Genomic DNA, 24,180 nt, shown 5'->3' on the forward strand with positions numbered 1-24,180 from the left:
CAATGAAACAACGACTTGTACACAATGGCACTACTTGGCACATGATGGACGATGCCACAGCACACTGCAAAACGATAACAAGACTACAAACATGTCATGGGATGACAACGAATCGCACAAACTCACGTCTGCTCCAGAACAAGCAAGCACACCAGCATCCAAGGCGGATGAGACAATAAATCAACACCACAAGCACAAAAAAAAGTCCATGCCAGTCAACATCAGTGATGTGACCATGCAAACACCTCGGGATGACGCATTGGGTACTTAAGATAACAAGGAACACCAACAACATTCACAGCGGACTTGCAATATCAATATCACCACGTCATCAACAACAAAAAGAAAAAAAAAGCTCTGAACAAATTCATCAAGTTTGGACTCATAAATGTGTTTATTAAGTTTGGACATATAAATACATTGGCTTTGTTAACTAAGGCAATAGCATCATCACTTGTATAGATACGCATATCATAAGTTACTGTTTTGTATAATTTTCCTTAATGATGTACAGAAACTATGTAATGAGAAAGAGGGGGATGTGGTGATCGTAGATTGACCAGATACAAAAACAACAGAGCAAACACGAGCGGGAGAGCTATAAATACACTGGGACAGGATATACAATTTTCTTTAACGATGTTCAGAAAATATGTTAAGAGAAAAAGGGGGATGTGGTGATCACAAGTTAACCAGATGCAACACAACTGAGCGACCACTAGAGGGAGCACGGGAGAGCCATATAAATACATCAGGACAGGAAGTGAGGACACACTCTTCACAGCAGGGGGGCTGGTAAGCAGGACACACAGCAAGCAAAGCTGGTAGTTAGCACTGGAAGGTAGTTCTAGGTCGAGCTCTGGAAACTGAACGAACCCACAATAAAGCATCTTCTCCACACTTGAGACTGCGAGCTTTATTAAGACACGAGGAACAACACACTCTGTATCTAACCCCATGCTGTACCTGTCCTGGGAGTGTTTGATGGGGACAGTGAAGAGGGAGCTTTACTCTGTATCTAACCCCGTGCTGTACCTGTCCTGGGAGTGTTTGATGGGAACAGTGTAGAGGGAGCTTTACTCTGTATCTAACCCCGTGCTGTACCTGTCCTGGGAGTGTTTGATGGGGACAGTGTAGAGGGAGCTTTACTCTGTATCTAACCCTGTGCTGTACCTGTGTCCTGCCAAACACACACTACAATTTGTCAAGTATATTTCGATCCCTTCATTCTTTCCTGCCTTTGTCTTATCAGTTCCAGCGCAGATTGTAAACATCTCCTCTGACACCACGGTAAATGAAGGCAGCAACATTCTCCTGCTGTGTCTGGCTGTGGGACGACCCGAGCCTGTGATCACCTGGAAAAAGGTTACCTCAAAACGTAAGTTTGCGAGGGTTAAATTCTGAGGTCAGGCCGCACAAGCTAGGCCCGTGTTTAACCCTCCAATCTGGATGGTGAAGGGTACAATCTAACTGAGGGTGGGGTGCTCGGGGTGCTCAGGATGATTGGGGGATGGGGTCATGGGTTCACATCCCATCACGGTATAAATCGATGGTGTGTACCGAGCTGTGTGTCTGTGGATGTGGTGTGGTTTAAATCGATGGTGTGTACCGAGCTGTGTGTCTGTGGAGGGGGTTATTGTTTAAATCGATGGTGTGTACCGAGCTGTGTGCCTGTGGAGGGGGTTATTGTTTAAATCGATGGTGTGTACCGAGCTGTGTGCCTGTGGAGGGGGTTATTGTTTAAATCGATGGTGTGTACCGAGCTGTGTGTCTGTGGAGGGGGTTATTGTTTAAATCGATGGTGTGTACCGAGCTGTGTGCCTGTGGAGGGGGATGGGGTTTAAATCGATGGTGTGTACCGAGCTGTGTGTCTGTGGAGGGGGATGGGGTTTAAATCGATGGTGTGTACCGAGCTGTGTGTCTGTGGAGGGGGATGTGGTTTAAATCGATGGTGTGTACCGAGCTGTGTGCCTGTGGAGGGGGATGTGGTTTAAATCGATGGTGTGTACAGAGCTGTGTGTCTGTGGAGGGGGATGTGGTTTAAATCGATGGTGTGTACAGAGCTGTGTGTCTGTGGAGGGGGGGTGTGGTTTAAATCGATGGTGTGTACCGAGCTGTGTGTCTGTGGAGGGGGGGTGTGGTTTAAATCGATGGTGTGTACCGAGCTGTGTGTCTGTGGAGGGGGTTATTGTTTAAATCGATGGTGTGTACAGAGCTGTGTGTCTGTGGAGGGGGATGTGGTTTAAATCGATGGTGTGTACCGAGCTGTGTGTCTGTGGAGGGGGATGTGGTTTAAATCGATGGTGTGTACCGAGCTGTGTGTCTGTGGAGGGGGATGTGGTTTAAATCGATGGTGTGTACCGAGCTGTGTGTCTGTGGACGGGGATGTGGTTTAAATCGATGGTGTGTACCGAGCTGTGTGCCTGTGGAGGGGGGTGTGGTTTAAATCGATGGTGTGTACCGAGCTGTGTGTCTGTGGAGGGGGATATTGTTTAAATCGATGGTGTGTACCGAGCTGTGTGTCTGTGGAGGGGGATGGGGTTTAAATCGATGGTGTGTACCGAGCTGTGTGTCTGTGGACGGGGAAATTGTTTAAATTGATGGTGTGTACGGAGCTGTGTGTCTGTGGACGGGGATGTGGTTTAAATCGATGGTGTGTACCGAGCTGTGTGTCTGTGGACGGGGATGTGGTTGAAATCGATGGTGTGTACCGAGCTGTGTGCCTGTGGATGGGGTGTGGTTTAAATCGATGGTGTGTACCGAGCTGTGTGCCTGTGGAGGGGGTTATTGTTTAAATCGATGGTGTGTACCGAGCTGTGTGTCTGTGGAGGTGGATATTGTTTAAATCGATGGTGTGTACCGAGCTGTGTGCCTGTGGAGGGGGATATTGTTTAAATCGATGGTGTGTACCGAGCTGTGTGTCTGTGGATGGGGTGTGGTTTAAATCGATGGTGTGTACCGAGCTGTGTGCCTGTGGAGGGGGTTATTGTTTAAATCGATGGTGTGTACCGAGCTGTGTGCCTGTGGTGGGGGATATTGTTTAAATCGATGGTGTGTACGGAACTGTGTGTCTGTGGACGGGGATGTGGTTTAAATCGATGGTGTGTACCGAGCTGTGTGTCTGTGGAGGGGGATATTGTTTAAATCGATGGTGTGTACCGAGCTGTGTGCCTGTGGAGGGGGTTATTGTTTAAATCGATGGTGTGTACCGAGCTGTGTGCCTGTGGATGGGGATATTGTTTAAATCGATGGTGTGTACCGAGCTGTGTGCCTGTGGAGGGGGGGTGTGGTTTAAATCGACGGTGTGTACCGAGCTGTGTGTCTGTGGAGGGGGATATTGTTTAAATCGATGGTGTGTACCGAGCTGTGTGTCCGTGGAGGGGGATATTGTTTAAATCGATGGTGGGAACCGAGCTGTGTACCAGTGGAGGGGGATATTGTTTAAATCGATGGTGTGTACCGAGCTGTGTGTCTGTGCAGGGGGATGTGGTTTAAATCGATGGTGTGTACCGAGCTGTGTGTCTGTGGAGGGGGATATTGTTTAAATCGATAGTGTGTACCAAGCTGTGTGTTTGTGGAGGGGGATGGGGTTTAAATCGATGGTGTGTACCGAGCTGTGTGCCTGTGGACGGGGATGTGGTTTAAATCGATGGTGTGTACCGAGCTGTGTGTCTGTGGAGGGGGATGGGGTTTAAATCGATGGTGTGTACCAAGCTGTGTGCCTGTGGAGGGGGATATTGTTTAAATTGATGGTGTGTACCGAGCTGTGTGTCTGTGGAGGGGGTGTGGTTTAAATCGATGGTGTGTACCGAGCTGTGTCTCTGTGGAGGGGGTGTGGTTTAAATCGATGGTGTGTACCGAGCTGTGTGTCTGTGGATAGGGATGTGGTTTAAATCGATGGTGTGTACCGAGCTGTGTGTCTGTGGAGGGGGTTATTGTTTAAATCGATGGTGTGTACCGAGCTGTGTGCCTGTGGAGTGGGTTATTGATAAATCGATGGTGTGTACCGAGCTGTGTGCCTGTGGAGTGGGTTATTGTTTAAATCGATGGTGTGTACCGAGCTGTGTGTCTGTGGAGGGGGTTATTGTTTAAATCGATGGTGTGTACCGAGCTGTGTGCCTGTGGAGGTGGTTATTGTTTAAATCGATGGTGTGTACCGAGCTGTGTGCCTGTGGAGGTGGTTATTGTTTAAATCGATGATGTGTACCGAGCTGTGTGTCTGTGGACGGGGATGTGGTTTAAATCGATGGTGTGTACCGAGCTGTGTGTCTGTGGAGGGGGTTATTGTTTAAATCGATGGTGTGTACCGAGCTGTGTGTCTGGACGGGGATGTGGTTTAAATCGATGGTGTGTACCGAACTGTGTGTCTGTGGAGGGGGATGGGGTTTAAATCGATGGTGTGTACCGAGCTGTGTGCCTGTGGAGGGGGATATTGTTTAAATCGATGGTGTGTACCGAGCTGTGTGTCTGTGGAGGGGGTGTGGTTTAAATCGATGGTGTGTACCGAGCTGTGTGTCTGTGGAGGGGGATGTGGTTTAAATCGATGGTGTGTACCGAGCTGTGTGTCTGTGGACGGGGATGTGGTTTAAATCGATGGTGTGTACCGAGCTATGAGCCTGTGGAGGGGGTGTGGTTTAAATCGATGGTGTGTACCGAGCTGTGTGTCTGTGGAGGGGGATGTGGTTTAAATCGATGGTGTGTACCGAGCTGTGTGTCTGTGGAGGGGGATATTGTTTAAATCGATGGTGTGTACCGAGCTGTGTGTCTGTGGAGGGGGTGTGGTTTAAATCGATGGTGTGTACCGAGCTGTGTGTCTGTGGAGGGGGATGTGGTTTAAATCGACGGTGTGTACCGAGCTGTGTGTCTGTGGACGGGGATGTGGTTTAAATCGATGGTGTGTACCGAGCTATGTGCCTGTGGAGGGGGTGTGGTTTAAATCGATGGTGTGTACCGAGCTGTGTGTCTGTGGAGGGGGATGTGGTTTAAATCGATGGTGTGTACCGAGCTGTGTGCCTGTGGAGGGGGTTGTGGTTTAAATCGATGGTGTGTACCGAGCTGTGTGTCTGGACGGGGATATTGTTTAAATCGATGGTGTGTACCGAGCTGTGTGTCTGTGGATGGGGTGTGGTTTAAATTGATGGTGTGTACCGAGCTGTGTGTCTGTGGAGGGGGATGTGGTTTAAATCGATGGTGTGTACCGAGCTGTGTGTCTGTGGAGGGGGATGTGGTTTAAATCGATGGTGTGTACCGAGCTGTGTGTCTGTGGAGGGGGATATTGTTTAAATCGATGGTGTGTACCGAGCTGTGTGTCTGTGGACGGGGATGTGGTTTAAATCGATGGTGTGTACCGAGCTGTGTGTCTGTGGACGGGGATGTGGTTTAAATCGATGGTGTGTACCGAGCTGTGTGTCTGTGGACGGGGATGTGGTTTAAATCGATGGTGTGTACCGAGCTGTGTGCCTGTGGAGGGGGATATTGTTTAAATCGATGGTGTGTACCGAGCTGTGTGTCTGTGGAGGGGGATATTGTTTAAATCGATGGTGTGTACCGAGCTGTCTGCCTGTAGAGGGGGATGTGGTTTAAATCGATGGTGTATACCGAGCTGTGTGTCTGTGGAGGGGGATATTGTTTAAATCGATGGTGTGTACCGAGCTGTGTGTCTGTGGACGGGGTGTGGTTTAAATCGATGGTGTGTACCGAGCTGTGTGCCTGTGGAGGGGGATGTGGTTTAAATCGATGGTGTGTACCGAGCTGTGTGTCTGGACGGGGATGTGGTTTAAATCGATGGTGTGTACCGAGCTGTGTGTCTGTGGAGGGGGGTGTGGTTTAAATCGATGGTGTGTACCGAGCTGTGTGTCTGTGGAGGGGGATGTGGTTTAATCGATGGTGTGTACCGAGCTGTGTGTCTGTGGAGGGGGATGTGGTTTAATCGATGGTGTGTACCGAGCTGTGTGTCTGTGGAGGGGGATATTGTTTAAATCGATGGTGTGTACCGAGCTGTGTGTCTGTGGAGGGGGATATTGTTTAAATCGATGGTGTGTACCGAGCTGTGTGCCTGTGGAGGGGGATATTGTTTAAATCGATGGTGTGTACCGAGCTGTGTGCCTGTGGAGGGGGATATTGTTTAAATCGATGGTGTGTACCGAGCTGTGTGTCTGTGGAGGGGGTGTGGTTTAAATCGATGGTGTGTACCGAGCTGTGTGTCTGTGGAGGGGGATATTGTTTAAATCGATGGTGTGTACCGAGCTGTGTGTCTGTGGAGGGGGATATTGTTTAAATCGATGGTGTGTACCGAGCTGTGTGCCTGTGGAGGGGGATATTGTTTAAATCGATGGTGTGTACCGAGCTGTGTGCCTGTGGAGGGGGATATTGTTTAAATCGATGGTGTGTACCGAGCTGTGTGTCTGTGGAGGGGGTGTGGTTTAAATCGATGGTGTGTACCGAGCTGTGTGTCTGTGGAGGGGATGTGGTTTAAATCGATGGTGTGTACGGAGCTGTGTGTCTGTGGATGGGGTGTGGTTTAAATCGATGGTGTGTACCGAGCTGTGTGTCTGTGGAGGGGGATGTGGTTTAAATCGATGGTGTGTACCGAGATGTGTGTCTGTGGAGGGGGATATTGTTTAAATCGATGGTGTGTACCGAGCTGTGTGCCTGTGGAGGGGGATATTGTTTAAATCGATGGTGTGTACCGAGCTGTGTGTCTGTGGAGGGGGATATTGTTTAAATCGATGGTGTGTACCGAGCTGTGTGTCTGTGGAGGGGGATATTGTTTAAATCGATGGTGTGTACCGAGCTGTCTGCCTGTGGAGGGGGATGTGGTTTAAATAGATGGTGTATACCGAGCTGTGTGTCTGTGGAGGGGGATATTGTTTAAATCGATGGTGTGTACCGAGCTGTGTGTCTGTGGACGGGGTGTGGTTTAAATCGATGGTGTGTACCGAGCTGTGTGCCTGTGGAGGGGGATGTGGTTTAAATCGATGGTGTGTACCGAGCTGTGTGTCTGGACGGGGATGTGGTTTAAATCGATGGTGTGTACCGAGCTGTGTGTCTGTGGAGGGGGATGTGGTTTAAATCGATGGTGTGTACCGAGCTGTGTGTCTGTGGAGGGGGTGTGGTTTAAATCGATGGTGTGTACCGAGCTGTGTGCCTGTGGAGGGGGATGTGGTTTAAATCGATGGTGTGTACGGAGCTGTGTGCCTGTGGAGTGGGTTATTGTTTAAATCGATGGTGTGTACCGAGCTGTGTGTCTGTGGAGGGGGTTATTGTTTAAATCGATGGTGTGTACCGAGCTGTGTGTCTGTGGACGGGGATGTGGTTTAAATCGATGGTGTGTACCGAGCTGTGTGCCTGTGGAGGGGGATGTGGTTTAAATCGATGGTGTGTACCGAGGTGTGTGCCTGTGGTGGGGATATTGTTTAAATCGATGGTGTGTACCGAGCTGTGTGCCTGTGGAGGGGGATGTGGTTTAAATCGATGGTGTGTACCGAGCTGTGTGTCTGTGGAGGGGGATGTGGTTTAATCGATGGTGTGTACCGAGCTGTGTGTCTGTGGAGGGGGATGGGGTTTAAATCGATGGTGTGTACCGAGCTGTGTGCCTGTGGAGGGGGATATTGTTTAAATCGATGGTGTGTACCGAGCTGTGTGTCTGTGGAGGGGGTGTGGTTTAAATCGATGGTGTGTACCGAGCTGTGTCTCTGTGGAGGGGGTGTGGTTTAAATCGATGGTGTGTACCGAGCTGTGTGTCTGTGGATGGGGATGTGGTTTAAATCGATGGTGTGTACCGAGCTGTGTGTCTGGACGGGGATGTGGTTTAAATCGATGGTGTGTACCGAGCTGTGTGTCTGTGGAGGGGGATGTGGTTTAAATCGATGGTGTGTACCGAGCTGTGTGTCTGTGGAGGGGGTGTGGTTTAAATCGATGGTGTGTACCGAGCTGTGTGCCTGTGGACGGGGATGTGGTTTAAATCGATGGTGTGTACCGAGCTGTGTGCCTGTGGAGGGGGATGTGGTTTAAATTGATGGTGTGTACCGAGCTGTGTGCCTGTGGAGGGGGATATTGTTTAAATCGATGGTGTGTACCGAGCTGTGTGTCTGTGGACGGGGATGTGGTTTAAATCGATGGTGTGTACCGAGCTGTGTGCCTGTGGAGGGGGATGTGGTTTAAATTGATGGTGTGTACCGAGCTGTGTGCCTGTGGAGGGGGATATTGTTTAAATCGATGGTGTGTACCGAGCTGTGTGTCTGTGGAGGGGGATATTGTTTAAATCGATGGTGTGTACCGAGCTGTGTGTCTGTGGAGGGGGATGTGGTTTAAATCGATGGTGTGTACGGAGCTGTGTGTCTGTGGATGGGGTGTGGTTTAAATCGATGGTGTGTACCGAGCTGTGTGCCTGTGGAGGGGGATGTGGTTTAAATCGATGGTGTGTACGGAGCTGTGTGTCTGTGGATGGGGTGTGGTTTAAATCGATGGTGTGTACCGAGCTGTGTGTCTGTGGAGGGGGATGTGGTTTAAATCGATGGTGTGTACCGAGCTGTGTGTCTGTGGAGGGGGATGGGGTTTAAATCAATGGTGTGTACCGAGCTGTGTGCCTGTGGAGGGGGATATTGTTTAAATCGATGGTGTGTACCGAGCTGTGTGTCTGTGGAGGGGGATATTGTTTAAATCGATGGTGTGTACCGAGCTGTGTGCCTGTGGTGGGGGATATTGTTTAAATTGATGGTGTGTACCGAGCTGTGTGTCTGTGGAAGGGGGATGTGGTTTAAATCGATGGTGTGTACCAAGCTGTGTGTCTGTGGAGGGGGATATTGTTTAAATCGATGGTGTGTACCGAGCTGTGTGTCTGTGGAGGGGGGATATTGTTCAAATCGATGGTGTGTACCGAGCTGTGTGTCTGTGGAGGGGGATATTGTTTAAATTGATGGTGTGTACCGAGCTGTGTGTCTGTGGAGGGGGATATTGTTTAAATCGATGGTGTGTACCGAGCTGTGTGTCTGTGGACGGGGTGTGGTTTAAATCGATGGTGTGTACCGAGCTGTGTGCCTGTGGAGGGGGATGTGGTTTAAATCGATGGTGTGTACCGAGCTGTGTGCCTGTGGAGGGGGATATTGTTTCAATCGATGGTGTGTACCGAACTGTGTGCCTGTGGAGGGGGATGTGGTTTAAATCGATGGTGTGTACCGAGCTGTGTGTCTGTGGAGGGGGATGTGGTTGAAATCGACGGTGTGTACCGAGCTGTGTGCCTGTGGAGGGGGTGTGGTTTAAATCGATGGTGTGTACCGAGCTGTGGGCCTGTGGACGGGGATGTGGTTTAAATCGATGGTGTGTACCGAGCTATGTGTCTGTGGAGGGGGTTATTGTTTAAATCGATGGTGTGTACCGAGCTGTGTGTCTGTGGAGGGGGATGTGGTTTAAATCGATGGTGTGTACCGAGCTGTGTGTCTGTGGACGGGGTTATTGTTTAAATCGATGATGTGTACCGAGCTGTGTGTCTGTGGAGGGGGATATTGTTTAAATCGATGGTGTGTACCGAGCTGTGTGCCTGTGGAGGGGGATGTGGTTTAAATCGATGGTGTGTACCGAGCTGTGTGTCTGTGGACGGGGATGTGGTTTAAATCGATGGTGTGTACCGAGCTGTGTGCCTGTGGAGGGGGATATTGTTTAAATCGATGGTGTGTACCGAGCTGTGTGTCTGTGGAGGGGGTGTGGTTTAAATCGATGGTGTGTACCGAGCTGTGTGTCTGTGGAGGGGGATGTGGTTTAAATCGATGGTGTGTACCGAGCTGTGTGTCTGTGGACGGGGATGTGGTTTAAATCGATGGTGTGTACCGAGCTATGAGCCTGTGGAGGGGGTGTGGTTTAAATCGATGGTGTGTACCGAGCTGTGTGTCTGTGGAGGGGGATGTGGTTTAAATCGATGGTGTGTACCGAGCTGTGTGTCTGTGGAGGGGGATATTGTTTAAATCGATGGTGTGTACCGAGCTGTGTGTCTGTGGAGGGGGTGTGGTTTAAATCGATGGTGTGTACCGAGCTGTGTGTCTGTGGAGGGGGATGTGGTTTAAATCGACGGTGTGTACCGAGCTGTGTGTCTGTGGACGGGGATGTGGTTTAAATCGATGGTGTGTACCGAGCTATGTGCCTGTGGAGGGGGTGTGGTTTAAATCGATGGTGTGTACCGAGCTGTGTGTCTGTGGAGGGGGATGTGGTTTAAATCGATGGTGTGTACCGAGCTATGTGCCTGTGGAGGGGGTTGTGGTTTAAATCGATGGTGTGTACCGAGCTGTGTGTCTGGACGGGGATATTGTTTAAATCGATGGTGTGTACCGAGCTGTGTGTCTGTGGATGGGGTGTGGTTTAAATTGATGGTGTGTACCGAGCTGTGTGTCTGTGGAGGGGGATGTGGTTTAAATCGATGGTGTGTACCGAGCTGTGTGTCTGTGGAGGGGGATGTGGTTTAAATCGATGGTGTGTACCGAGCTGTGTGTCTGTGGAGGGGGATATTGTTTAAATCGATGGTGTGTACCGAGCTGTGTGTCTGTGGACGGGGATGTGGTTTAAATCGATGGTGTGTACCGAGCTGTGTGTCTGTGGACGGGGATGTGGTTTAAATCGATGGTGTGTACCGAGCTGTGTGTCTGTGGACGGGGATGTGGTTTAAATCGATGGTGTGTACCGAGCTGTGTGCCTGTGGAGGGGGATATTGTTTAAATCGATGGTGTGTACCGAGCTGTGTGTCTGTGGAGGGGGATATTGTTTAAATCGATGGTGTGTACCGAGCTGTCTGCCTGTAGAGGGGGATGTGGTTTAAATCGATGGTGTATACCGAGCTGTGTGTCTGTGGAGGGGGATATTGTTTAAATCGATGGTGTGTACCGAGCTGTGTGTCTGTGGACGGGGTGTGGTTTAAATCGATGGTGTGTACCGAGCTGTGTGCCTGTGGAGGGGGATGTGGTTTAAATCGATGGTGTGTACCGAGCTGTGTGTCTGGACGGGGATGTGGTTTAAATCGATGGTGTGTACCGAGCTGTGTGTCTGTGGAGGGGGGTGTGGTTTAAATCGATGGTGTGTACCGAGCTGTGTGTCTGTGGAGGGGGATGTGGTTTAATCGATGGTGTGTACCGAGCTGTGTGTCTGTGGAGGGGGATGTGGTTTAATCGATGGTGTGTACCGAGCTGTGTGTCTGTGGAGGGGGATATTGTTTAAATCGATGGTGTGTACCGAGCTGTGTGTCTGTGGAGGGGGATATTGTTTAAATCGATGGTGTGTACCGAGCTGTGTGCCTGTGGAGGGGGATATTGTTTAAATCGATGGTGTGTACCGAGCTGTGTGCCTGTGGTGGGGGATATTGTTTAAATCGATGGTGTGTACCGAGCTGTGTGTCTGTGGAGGGGGTGTGGTTTAAATCGATGGTGTGTACCGAGCTGTGTGTCTGTGGAGGGGGATATTGTTTAAATCGATGGTGTGTACCGAGCTGTGTGTCTGTGGAGGGGGATATTGTTTAAATCGATGGTGTGTACCGAGCTGTGTGCCTGTGGAGGGGGATATTGTTTAAATCGATGGTGTGTACCGAGCTGTGTGCCTGTGGAGGGGGATATTGTTTAAATCGATGGTGTGTACCGAGCTGTGTGTCTGTGGAGGGGGTGTGGTTTAAATCGATGGTGTGTACCGAGCTGTGTGTCTGTGGAGGGGATGTGGTTTAAATCGATGGTGTGTACGGAGCTGTGTGTCTGTGGATGGGGTGTGGTTTAAATCGATGGTGTGTACCGAGCTGTGTGTCTGTGGAGGGGGATGTGGTTTAAATCGATGGTGTGTACCGAGCTGTGTGTCTGTGGAGGGGGATATTGTTTAAATCGATGGTGTGTACCGAGCTGTGTGCCTGTGGAGGGGGATATTGTTTAAATCGATGGTGTGTACCGAGCTGTGTGTCTGTGGAGGGGGATATTGTTTAAATCGATGGTGTGTACCGAGCTGTGTGTCTGTGGAGGGGGATATTGTTTAAATCGATGGTGTGTACCGAGCTGTCTGCCTGTGGAGGGGGATGTGGTTTAAATCGATGGTGTATACCGAGCTGTGTGTCTGTGGAGGGGGATATTGTTTAAATCGATGGTGTGTACCGAGCTGTGTGTCTGTGGACGGGGTGTGGTTTAAATCGATGGTGTGTACCGAGCTGTGTGCCTGTGGAGGGGGATGTGGTTTAAATCGATGGTGTGTACCGAGCTGTGTGTCTGGACGGGGATGTGGTTTAAATCGATGGTGTGTACCGAGCTGTGTGTCTGTGGAGGGGGATGTGGTTTAAATCGATGGTGTGTACCGAGCTGTGTGTCTGTGGAGGGGGTGTGGTTTAAATCGATGGTGTGTACCGAGCTGTGTGCCTGTGGAGGGGGATGTGGTTTAAATCGATGGTGTGTACGGAGCTGTGTGCCTGTGGAGTGGGTTATTGTTTAAATCGATGGTGTGTACCGAGCTGTGTGTCTGTGGAGGGGGTTATTGTTTAAATCGATGGTGTTTACCGAGCTGTGTGTCTGTGGACGGGGATGTGGTTTAAATCGATGGTGTGTACCGAGCTGTGTGCCTGTGGAGGGGGATGTGGTTTAAATCGATGGTGTGTACCGAGGTGTGTGCCTGTGGTGGGGGATATTGTTTAAATCGATGGTGTGTACCGAGCTGTGTGCCTGTGGAGGGGGATGTGGTTTAAATCGATGGTGTGTACCGAGCTGTGTGTCTGTGGAGGGGGATGTGGTTTAATCGATGGTGTGTACCGAGCTGTGTGTCTGTGGAGGGGGATGGGGTTTAAATCGATGGTGTGTACCGAGCTGTGTGCCTGTGGAGGGGGATATTGTTTAAATCGATGGTGTGTACCGAGCTGTGTGTCTGTGGAGGGGGTGTGGTTTAAATCGATGGTGTGTACCGAGCTGTGTCTCTGTGGAGGGGGTGTGGTTTAAATCGATGGTGTGTACCGAGCTGTGTGTCTGTGGATGGGGATGTGGTTTAAATCGATGGTGTGTACCGAGCTGTGTGTCTGGACGGGGATGTGGTTTAAATCGATGGTGTGTACCGAGCTGTGTGTCTGTGGAGGGGGATGTGGTTTAAATCGATGGTGTGTACCGAGCTGTGTGTCTGTGGAGGGGGTGTGGTTTAAATCGATGGTGTGTACCGAGCTGTGTGCCTGTGGAGGGGGATGTGGTTTAAATTGATGGTGTGTACCGAGCTGTGTGCCTGTGGAGGGGGATATTGTTTAAATCGATGGTGTGTACCGAGCTGTGTGTCTGTGGAGGGGGATATTGTTTAAATCGATGGTGTGTACCGAGCTGTGTGTCTGTGGAGGGGGATGTGGTTTAAATCGATGGTGTGTACGGAGCTGTGTGTCTGTGGATGGGGTGTGGTTTAAATCGATGGTGTGTACCGAGCTGTGTGCCTGTGGAGGGGGATGTGGTTTAAATCGATGGTGTGTACGGAGCTGTGTGTCTGTGGATGGGGTGTGGTTTAAATCGATGGTGTGTACCGAGCTGTGTGTCTGTGGAGGGGGATGTGGTTTAAATCGATGGTGTGTACCGAGCTGTGTGTCTGTGGAGGGGGATGCGGTTTAAATCAATGGTGTGTACCGAGCTGTGTGCCTGTGGAGGGGGATATTGTTTAAATCGATGGTGTGTACCGAGCTGTGTGTCTGTGGAGGGGGATATTGTTTAAATCGATGGTGTGTACCGAGCTGTGTGCCTGTGGTGGGGGATATTGTTTAAATTGATGGTGTGTACCGAGCTGTGTGTCTGTGGAAGGGGGATGTGGTTTAAATCGATGGTGTGTACCAAGCTGTGTGTCTGTGGAGGGGGATATTGTTTAAATCGATGGTGTGTACCGAGCTGTGTGTCTGTGGAGGGGGGATATTGTTCAAATCGATGGTGTGTACCGAGCTGTGTGTCTGTGGAGGGGGATATTGTTTAAATTGATGGTGTGTACCGAGCTGTGTGTCTGTGGAGGGGGATATTGTTTAAATCGATGGTGTGTACCGAGCTGTGTGTCTGTGGACGGGGTGTGGTTTAAATCGATGGTGTGTACCGAGCTGTGTGCCTGTGGATGGGGATGTGGTTTAAATCGATGGTGTGTACCGAGCTGTGTGCCTGTGGAGGGGGATATTGTTTCAATCGATGGTGTGTACCGAACTGTGTGCCTGTGGAGGGGGATGTGGTTTAAATCGATGGTGTGTACCGAGCTGTGTGTCTGTGGAGGGGGATGTGGTTGAAATCGACGGTGTGTACCGAGCTGTGTGCCTGTGGAGGGGGTGTGGTTTAAATCGATGGTGTGTACCGAGCTGTGGGCCTGTGGACGGGGATGTGGTTTAAATCGATGGTGTGTACCGAGCTATGTGTCTGTGGAGGGGGTTATTGTTTAAATCGATGGTGTGTACCGAGCTGTGTGTCTGTGGAGGGGGATGTGGTTTAAATCGATGGTGTGTACCGAGCTGTGTGTCTGTGGACGGGGTTATTGTTTAAATCGATGATGTGTACCGAGCTGTGTGTCTGTGGAGGGGGATATTGTTTAAATCGATGGTGTGTACCGAGCTGTGTGCCTGTGGAGGGGGATGTGGTTTAAATCGATGGTGTGTACCGAGCTGTGTGTCTGTGGAGGGGGATATTGTTTAAATCGATGGTGTGTACCGAGCTGTGTGTCTGTGGAGGGATATGTGGTTTAAATCGATGGTGTGTACCGAGCTGTGTGCCTGTGGAGGGGGATATTGTTTAAATCGATGGTGTGTACCGAGCTGTGTGCCTGTGGATGTGGTGTGGTTTAATTCGATGGTGTGTACCGAGCTGTGTGCCTGTGGACGGGGATGTGGTTTAAATCGATGGTGTGTACCGAGCTATGTGTCTGTGGAGGGGGTTATTGTTTAAATCGATGGTGTGTACCGAGCTGTGTGTCTGTGGAGGGGGATGTAGTTTAAATCGATGGTGTGTACCGAGCTGTGTGTCTGTGGATGGGGTGTGGTTTAAATCGATGGTGTGTACCGAGCTGTGTGCCTGTGGAGGGGGATGTGGTTTAAATCGATGGTGTGTACCGAGCTGTGTGTCTGTGGAGGGGGATATTGTTTAAATCGATGGTGAGTACCGAGCTGTGTGTCTGTGGACGGGGTTATTGTTTAAATCGATGATGTGTACCGAGCTGTGTGTCTGTGGAGGGGGATATTGTTTAAATCGATGGTGTGTACCGAGCTGTGTGCCTGTGGAGGGGGATGTGGTTTAAATCGATGGTGTGTACCGAGCTGTGTGTCTGTGGAGGGGGATATTGTTTAAATCGATGGTGTGTACCGAGCTGTGTGTCTGTGGAGGGGGATGTGGTTTAAATCGATGGTGTGTACCGAGCTGTGTGCCTGTGGAGGGAGTTATTGTTTAAATCGATGGTGTGTACCGAGCTGTGTGTCTGTGGAGGGGGATATTGTTTAAATCGATGGTGTGTACCGAGCTGTGTGTCTGTGGAGGGGGTATTGTTTAAATCGATGGTGTGTACCGAGCTGTGTGTCTGTGGAGGGGGATATTGTTTAAATCGATGGTGTGTACCGAGCTGTGTGTCTGTGGAGGGGGATATTGTTTAAATCGATGGTGTGTACCGAGCTGTGTGCCTGTGGAGGGGGATGTGGTTTAAATCGATGGTGTGTACCGAGCTGTGTGCCTGTGGAGGGGGATGTGGTTTAAATCGATGGTGTGTACCGAGCTGTGTGCCTGTGGAGGGGGATGTGGTTTAAATCGATGGTGTGTACTGAGCTGTGTGCCTGTGGAGGGGGATGTGGTTTAAATCGATGGTGTGTACGGAGCTGTGTGCCTGTGGAGGGGGATATTGTTTAAATCGATGGTGTGTACCGAGCTGTGTGCCTGTGGAGGGGGATATTGTTTAAATCGATGGTGTGTACCGAACTGTGTGTCTGTGGAGGGGGGATGTGGTTTAAATCGATGGTGTGTACCGAGCTGTGTGTCTGTGGAGGGGGATATTGTTTAAATCGATGGTGTGTACCGAGCTGTGTGTCTGTGGAGGGGGATATTGTTTAAATCGATGGTGTGTACCGAGCTGTGTGTCTGTGGAGGGGGATATTGTTTAAATCGATGGTGTGTACCGAGCTGTGTGTCTGTGGAGGGGGTTATTGTTTAAATCGATGGTGTGTACCGAGCTGTGTGTCTGTGGAGGGGGTTGTGGTTTAAATCGATGGTGTGTACCGAGCTGTGTGTCTGTGGAGGGGGATATTGTTTAAATCGATGGTGTGTACCGAGCTGTGTGTCTGTGGAAGGGATATTGTTTAAATCGATGGTGTGTACCGAGCTGTGTGTCTGTGGAGGGGGATGTGGTTTAAATCGATGGTGTGTACCGAGCAGTGTGCCTGTGGAGGGGGATTTTGTTAAAATCGATGGTGTATACCGAGCTGTGTGCCTGTGGAGGGGGTTATTGTTTAAATCGATGGTGTGTACCGAGCTGTGTGTCTGTGGAGGGGGATGTGGTTTAAATCGATGGTGTGTACCGAGCTGTGTGCCTGTGGAGGGGGATATTGTTTAAATCGATGGTGTGTACCGAGCTGTGTGCCTGTGGACGAGGATGGGGTTTAAATCGATGGTGTGTACCGAGCTATGTGTCTGTGGAGGGGGTTATTGTTTAAATCGATGGTGTGTACCGAGCTGTGTGTCTGTGGAGGGGGATGTGGTTTAAATCGATGGTGTGTACCGAGCTGTGTGTCTGTGGACGGGGTTATTGTTTAAATCGATGATGTGTACCGAGCTGTGTGCCTGTGGATGGGGATATTGTTTAAATCGATGGTATGTACCGAGCTGTGTGTCTGTGTAGGGGGTGTGGTTTAAATCGATGGTGTGTACCGAGCTGTGTGCCTGTGGAGGGGGATATTGTTTAAATCGATGGTGTGTACCGAGCTGTGTCTCTGTGGAGGGGGATGTGGTTTAATCGATGGTGTGTACCGAGCTGTGTGTCTGTGGAGGGGTTATTGTTTAAATCAATGGTGTGTACCGAGCTGTGTGTCTGTGTAGGGGGTGTGGTTTAAATCGATGGTGTGTACCGAGCTGTGTGTCTGTGGAGGGAGGTTGTGGTTTAAATCGATGGTGTGTACCGAGCTGTGTGTCTGTGGAAGGGGATGTGGTTTAAATCGATGGTGTGCTACCGAGCTGTGTGTCTGTGGAGGGGGATATTGTTTAAATCGATGGTGTGTACCGAGCTGTGTTTCTGTGGATGGGGTGTGGTTTAAATCGATGGTGTGTACCAAGCTGTGTGTCTGTGGAGGGGGATATTGTTTAAATCGATGGTGTGTACCAAGCTGTGTGTCTGTGGAGGGGGATATTGTTTAAATCGATGGTGCGTACCGAGCTGTGTGTCTGTGGAGGGGGATATTGTTTAAATCGATGATGTGGACCGAGCTGTGTGCCTGTGGAGGGGGTTATTGTTTAAATCGATGGTGTGTACCGAGCTGTGTGTCTGTGGAGGGGGATATTGTTTAAATCGATGGTGTGTACCGAGCTGTGTGCCTGTGGAGGGGGATATTGTTTAAATCGATGGTGTGTACCGAGCTGTGTGTCTGTGGAGGGGGATGTGGTTTAAATCGATGGTGTGTACCGAGCTGTGTGTCTGTGGAAGGGGGATGTGGTTTAAATCGATGGTGTGTACCGAGCTGTGTGTCTGTGGAGGGGGTTATTGTTTAAATCGATGGTGTGTACCGAGCTGTGTGTCTGTGGAGGGGGTTATTGTTTAAATCGATGGTGTGTACCGAGGTGTGTGCCTGTGGATGCGGATGTGGTTTAAATCGATGGTGTGTACCGAGCTGTGTGTTTGTGGAGGGGGATGTGGTTTAAATCGATGGTGTGTACCGAGGTGTGTGCCTGTGGATGCGGATGTGGTTTAAATCGATGGTGAGTACCGAGCTGTGTTTTCTGTGTGTTACAGACAGTTACCTGATTAATGATGGAGAGTATTTAGAGATTACGGCAATTAAACGACAAGACGCTGGTGATTATGAGTGTGTAACCAGCAATGGACTCTCCAATCCGGATACCAGGAAAGTCCGGATAACAGTTAACTGTAAGTATGAGGCTGGGGTGGGAGGTGGGGAGGAGGCTGGGCGATCTCGCCCACTGTTGAATTTTTTAAACGGACAATTCTCTCCCCCATCCATTTCTTTCTCACTCAAATTTCTAATTCTCCCTCAAACTCTATCCTTCATCGTCTCTCCTCTCCTCCCATTCCGTCCCTTTTCACCTTTTCCCCCATGTAACCCCCCCTCTGCCCCACTCCCGTCCACTTCACCTTCCTCTCACTCCCTTCCCTCACCTCGCCTCCCCACGCCTCGCCTCCACCTGCCTTGCCTTCTGTGGTAGTATGACTAGAGGTACTACGGTACCTGGGAGTGTAGGCTGCTATTGGTGGAGATGACTCGCTGCTCATTGGCCCATGTGTTGCTTTCTCATTGGTCAAGATGAAGGTAGCTCCGCCCAATGAGGCAGGGTATAAGAACCAGTGTTACCCAGCAGCCATCGTTCTTTCTGTACTCAAGCTGCTGGGGAAATATCTTGTAGATTAAAGCCTTCAATTCGGACTGCTCCTTTGTTTCTGTGGTTATTGATTGTGTATCAATTTAATCTACAAGATTTTAAAGGTTGGCGCTCTGCATCGAGCCGGAGTGTCTCCGACTCAGCCCCCACGCAGCTAATGCAGCAGCCACATTCAAGCACTGGCTGGCTTGTTTCAACAGCTACCTCAGTACGGCGGAAAACGTACTGACGAAGGAGCAGAAGCTACACATTCTCCACTCGTGCGTCGGCACCGCCATCTACACGCTCATCGAGGAAACGACCGACTACGACACGGCCATTGACCTGCTCAAAGGACACTTCATCCGGACGGTAAATCAAGTTTACGCTCGGCACTTACTGGCCACGAGGCAGCAGATCCCTGGTGAGTCATTGGACGATTTTTACCGAGCTCTCCTCGTACTGGGGAGGAACTGCGGCTGCCCACAAGTGTCGGCTCGTGAGCACACTGAACTCCTCATCCGAGACGCCTTTGTTGCAGGCATGCAGTCCTCACAGATCCGCCAGAGACTATTAGAAAGGGAAACCTTGAGCCTCACGGAGGCACGGTCCCTCGCTACCTCCCGAGATGTCGCAAACAGAAATGCCCGCTCACACGCCCCCGACCGCATGGCGGCCCCCTGGGCAGCGTGGAATTCAGCCTCCCTCTCCCCCACAGACTCGGACTCCCCCCAGGCCTGCACCGCAGGACGCCCCGAAAAACCCACGGGGCCCCGCTGTTCTTTTTGCTGCCAGGCGAAACACCCCCGACAAAGTTGCCCGGCCCAATCGGCAAATTGCAAGGGCTGCGGGAAGAAAGGCCACTTTTTGTCCGTCTGCCAGGCTAAGGCGGTCGCTGCGGTCCCGGGCAGCATCCGCGGGCCTCCCCCTCATCTCTCCAAGAGCCCCGCGCGGCCCGTGAACCTCTCTGCCCCCAACGCCACGTGCGGCCTCCGGGTGCCGTCATCTTGTGCTTCCGACGCCACGTGCGGGGGATGGGCGCCACCATTTTGTCCGCCCCCCATCAGGTGCGACCGATGGGCGCCGCCATCTTGGATCGGCTCCGCGGGTGACCACGCACCGCCCGATGTTGACTCCGACTATCTGACACGACTCGCTTCAGTCACTCTGGACCAGTCTCGACCCCGCATCCTCTCTACAGCAACAACGATGGTCCTGCTCAACGGGCACAAAACGACTTGCCTACTGGACTCCAGGAGCACGGAGAGTTTCGTACACCCTACCACAGTACGATGCTGCGCTCTTCCTGTCTATCCTGTCAAGCAAAAAATCGCCCTGGCCTCTGGCTCCCATTCAGTGGAGATCAAGGGGTTTTGTATAGCGGACCTCACGTCCAAGGGAGGGAGTTAAAAATTACAGACTCTACGTCCTCCCCCACCTCTGCGCGGCTGCACTCCTGGGGTTCGACTTCCAGTGTAACCTCCAGAGCCTAACATTTAAATTCGGCGGCCCTGTGCCCCCCCTCACTGTCTGCAGCCTCGCGTCCCTCAAGGTCGATCCCCCGTCCTTGTTTGCAAACCTCACCCCGGATTGCAAACCTGTCGCCACCAGGAGCAGACGGTACAGTGCCCAGGACCGGACCTTCATCAGGTCCGAGGTCCAACGGCTTATGAAGGAAGGGGGAGAAGAATAGGATGGTCATAGACTACAGTCAGACCATTAACAGGTTTACGCAGCTGGACGCATACCCTCTCCCCCTGGTCAACAGGATCGCACAGTACAAGGTCTTCTCCACGGTGGACCTCAAGTCCGCCTACCACCAGCTCCCCATCCGCACGAGCGATCGCAAATACACTGCGTTCGAATGGACCGAATGGTCGACGGCAACTTTCCCGTATCTCGATTATGTCACCATCTCCGGCCACGATCAGCAGGACCACGACACCAATCTCCGCAAATTCCTCCAAACCGCAAAACTCCTGAATTTGACTTATAACAAGGACAAATGCGTATTTAGCACCGACCGTCTAGCCATCCTCGGCTACGTAGTGCGAAATGGAGTGATCGGCCCTGACCCGGATCGCATATGCCCCCTGATGGAGCTCCCCCTCCCCCACTGCTCCAAGGCCCTGAAGCGCTGCCTCGGTTTCTTCTCGTATTACGGCCAGTGGGTCCCCAACTATGCCGACAAAGCCCGTCCCCTCATCTAAACAGCCACGTTCCCCCTGTCGACGGAGGCCCAACAGGCCTTTAGCCGCATTAAAGCGGATATCGCAAAGGCCACGATGCGCGCTATCGATGAGTCCCTCCCCTTCCAGGTCGAGAGCGACGTGTCCAATGTAGCTCTGGTGGCCACCCTCAACCAAGCGGGCAGACCCTTGGCCTTCTTCTCCCGTACCCTCCATGCTTCCGTAATCCGCCACTCCTCGGTCAAGAAGGAAGCACAGGCCATAGTCGAAGCTGTTCAGCACTGGAGGCACTATCTGGCCGGCAGGAGGTTCACCCTCCTCACAGACCAACGGTTGGTAGCCTTCATGTTTGACAACGCACAGAGGGGCAAGATAAAGAACGACAAGATCTTGCGGTGGAGGATCGAGTTATCCACCAATAACTACGGCATCTTGCATCGTCCTGGGAGGCTGAATGGGCCTGCCGATGCCCTGTCCCGCGGCACCTGTGCCAACGCACAAGTGGACCGCCTTCGGATCCTCCACGCTGACCTCTGCCACCTGGGGGTCACCCGCTTCTTTCACTTTGTAAAGACCCACAACCTGCCCGACTCCATCGAGGAGGTCAGGACAGTGACCAGGGACTGCCACATCTGCGCGGAGTGCAAACCGCATTTCTACCGTCCGGAGAAAGCGCATCTGATAAAGGCTTCCCGTCCCTTTGAACGCCTCAGCATGGACTTCAAGGGTACCGTCCCCTCTACCAACCGCAACACATACTTCCTCAACGTGATTGACGAGTACTCCCGCTTCCCGTTCGCCAACCCCTGCCCCGACATGACCACACGCACCATCTTAAAAGCCCTACACACCATTTTCTCCCTGTTCGGATTCCCTGCTTACATTCATAGCGATAGGGGGTCCTCCTTTATGAGTGACGAACTGCGTCAATTCCTGCTCAGCAGGGGCATTGCCTCAAGCAGGACGACCAGTTATAACCCCCGGGGTAACGGACAGGTGGAGAGGGAGAACGGTACGGTCTGGAAAACCGTCCTACTGGCCCTACGGTCCAGAAATCTCCCAGTCTCCCGCTGGCAGGAGGTCCTCCCAGACGCCCTCCACTCAATCCAGTCGCTACTTTGCACGTCTACCAATCAAACGCCTCATGAACGCCTTCTTGTCTTCCCGAGGAAGTCTTCCTCAGGGACCCCGCTCCCGACCTGGCTGGCAGTCCCCAGGCCCATCCTGCTCCGGAAACACGTGCGGGCGCACAAATCGGACCCGTTGGTCGAGATGGTCCAGCTGCTCCACACTAACCCGCAATATGCGTATGTGGAGTACCCCATCGACCGAGAGGACTATGTCTCTCTATGGGACCTGGCGCCCGCCGGATCCCCGCCATCGCCCCCGGCATCAGCCCCACCCACCCCCCTCCAACCGCAACTGCTCCCCGCAGGCGTTCCCCTCCCTGGCCCGCCAACCCCCTCACCCGCGCTGCCCAGAGGACTAGACACCCCCCCCCCCCCCCACGGCCCGGCCCTCACCAGCTCTGTATAGGGGTGTGGAAACCTCCACGAGGATCGGATCATCGCTCCCGGAGTCACGGACGCCCGCATCTCCAACATCTCCGACGAAGCTCCGCAGGTCGCAGAGGACGTCCAAGGTCCCCGATTGTCTGATCGAGTCAATATGAACTTTTAATGGGCCTTTTTTTCTGACTCTGTAAATAATTTGCCGTGTGATAACACAACTCTGCACATAGTTACGGGCCAGTGGGCAGCCGCCGTTGGAGAGGTATAATCCCATTTCACTAGTCATACTACCAGTATCTTGTCCCACCCGCACCGGACCCCCCCCCCCCCCCACCCCGGTTCCTTTCTCAACAAGGGGTGAATATGGTAGTATGACTAGAGGTATTACGGTACCTGAGGCGGGGTATAAGAACCCGTGCTTCCCAGCAGCCATCGTACTTTCTGTACTCAAGCTGCTGGGGAAACATCTTGTCGATTAAAGCCTTCAATTCGGACTAATCCTTCGTTTCTGTGGTTATTGATCACGCATCACCTTCACTCCCCTCGCTTCCCTGTGCCTTGCAACCCCTCTACTTACTTTCCCACACCTTGCCTTCCCTCCCCGCGCCCCTCTCCCTCTGCCATTCCTTCCCCGCCACCCCTTCCCACGCCTCCCCATTCTGCGCCTCACCTCCCGGTGCCTCGACTCCCTGCACCTCGCATCCCTGAGCATCAACGCACCTCCTCGTGCCTCACCTCGTACTCTGGTTGAGCTGCTGTATGGACTGGTGGAATTATCTCACAATTGTCTCCCTCTCGCCCTCTCTCTCACATACAGATGCTCCCGTTATTAAGGATGTGAGGAATGTGACAGTCAGAAAAGGGCAGCCGGCCGTTCTCCGCTGTGAGGCGCTGTCTGTCCCAGCCGCGGATTTCCAGTGGTACAAAGAGGAGAAAAGGTGAGGGAGAGAGTGACCATCATTCCCAGGGAGAGCACCTTACTCTGTATCTGACCCCGTGCTGTACCTGTCCTGGGAGTGTTTGATGGGGACAGTGTAGAGGGAGCTTTACTCTGTATCTAACCCCGTGCTGTACCTGTCCTGGGAATGTTTGACGGGGACAGTGTAGAGGGAGCTTTACTCTGTATCTAACCCCGTGCTGTACCTGTGCTGGGAGTGTTTGATGGGGACAGTGTAGAGGGAGCTTTACTCTGTATCTAACCCCGTGCTGTACCTGCCCTGGGAGTGTTTGATGGGGACAGTGTAGAGGGAGCTTTACTCAGTATCTAACCCTGTGCAGTGCCTGTCCTGGGAGTGTTTGATGGGGACAGTATCTAAGGTTTTCTCGGTGATGTCTGACTCTCCCTCCTGTCTTTATCTGCAGGTTGTCTGGTGGGATTGAAGGATTGCGAATTCAGAAAGACCGAACGAGATCGTTGCTGATGTTTTTTAATGTTTCTCAGGAGAGCTACGGGAATTATACCTGCCTGGCCTCCAATAAGATGGGGGTGTCCAATGCCAGCATGCTGCTACATGGTGAGTCTTGTGGGTCGAACTCTACTCCAGTCATTCAACAAACCTCCTCCTTTCTCTCTGTCTCCACACTCACACTCTATTAGCCTCTCAACAAGACCAGCACTCACTGGATCACGCTGCCCCGTTACTGCCACTGATAGTGTGAGAGAGATTGTGGGTGGAACAGAGACAGAGGGCGGGGTTCTCCCTTCTGGGGACTAAGTTCTCAAGCCCACCGGAAAACGGGCGAGAATCACTCTGGACTTTTTCCTCAAGGTCTGGGGTAATTCTCCATTTTCCAGGGGGCTAGCAGAGCCCCAGCGTGCATCCCGCAGCTCTGGCTGCTGGCAGGGCCCAGCTAGCCAGACCGTGCGGCCGCGCATGCGCACAGCGGCCGCAAGCAGGTCCGCGCTTCTGTGCGGCGGCCCACCTCGGTGTGGGCGCCGCCAACATGGCGGAGTCACACAGCGGGCCCGCGGGAAGG

The 24,180-nt window shown here is 51.9% G+C and overlaps 1 protein-coding gene across 3 annotated transcripts in view; it reads left to right on the forward strand.

The window, feature by feature from the left end:
* Window positions 1-24,180, forward strand: part of LOC119974805 (igLON family member 5-like) — a 113,930-nt gene that overhangs the window by 88,173 nt on the left and 1,577 nt on the right. For 2 of the 3 annotated variants that reach the window (XM_038814070.1, XM_038814071.1), the window contains exons 4-7: window positions 1,253-1,378; window positions 17,920-18,054; window positions 23,021-23,141; window positions 23,566-23,717. In XM_038814070.1, the coding sequence (XP_038669998.1) occupies window positions 1,253-1,378; window positions 17,920-18,054; window positions 23,021-23,141; window positions 23,566-23,717 (534 nt within the window). The remainder of the gene's footprint in view (window positions 1-1,252; window positions 1,379-17,919; window positions 18,055-23,020; window positions 23,142-23,565; window positions 23,718-24,180) is intronic. The other variant, XM_038814072.1, reaches the window with a different exon arrangement.

The sequence above is a fragment of the Scyliorhinus canicula genome, chromosome 12 (genome assembly GCF_902713615.1).
Source record: "Scyliorhinus canicula chromosome 12, sScyCan1.1, whole genome shotgun sequence".
Lineage (NCBI taxonomy): Eukaryota > Metazoa > Chordata > Chondrichthyes > Carcharhiniformes > Scyliorhinidae > Scyliorhinus > Scyliorhinus canicula.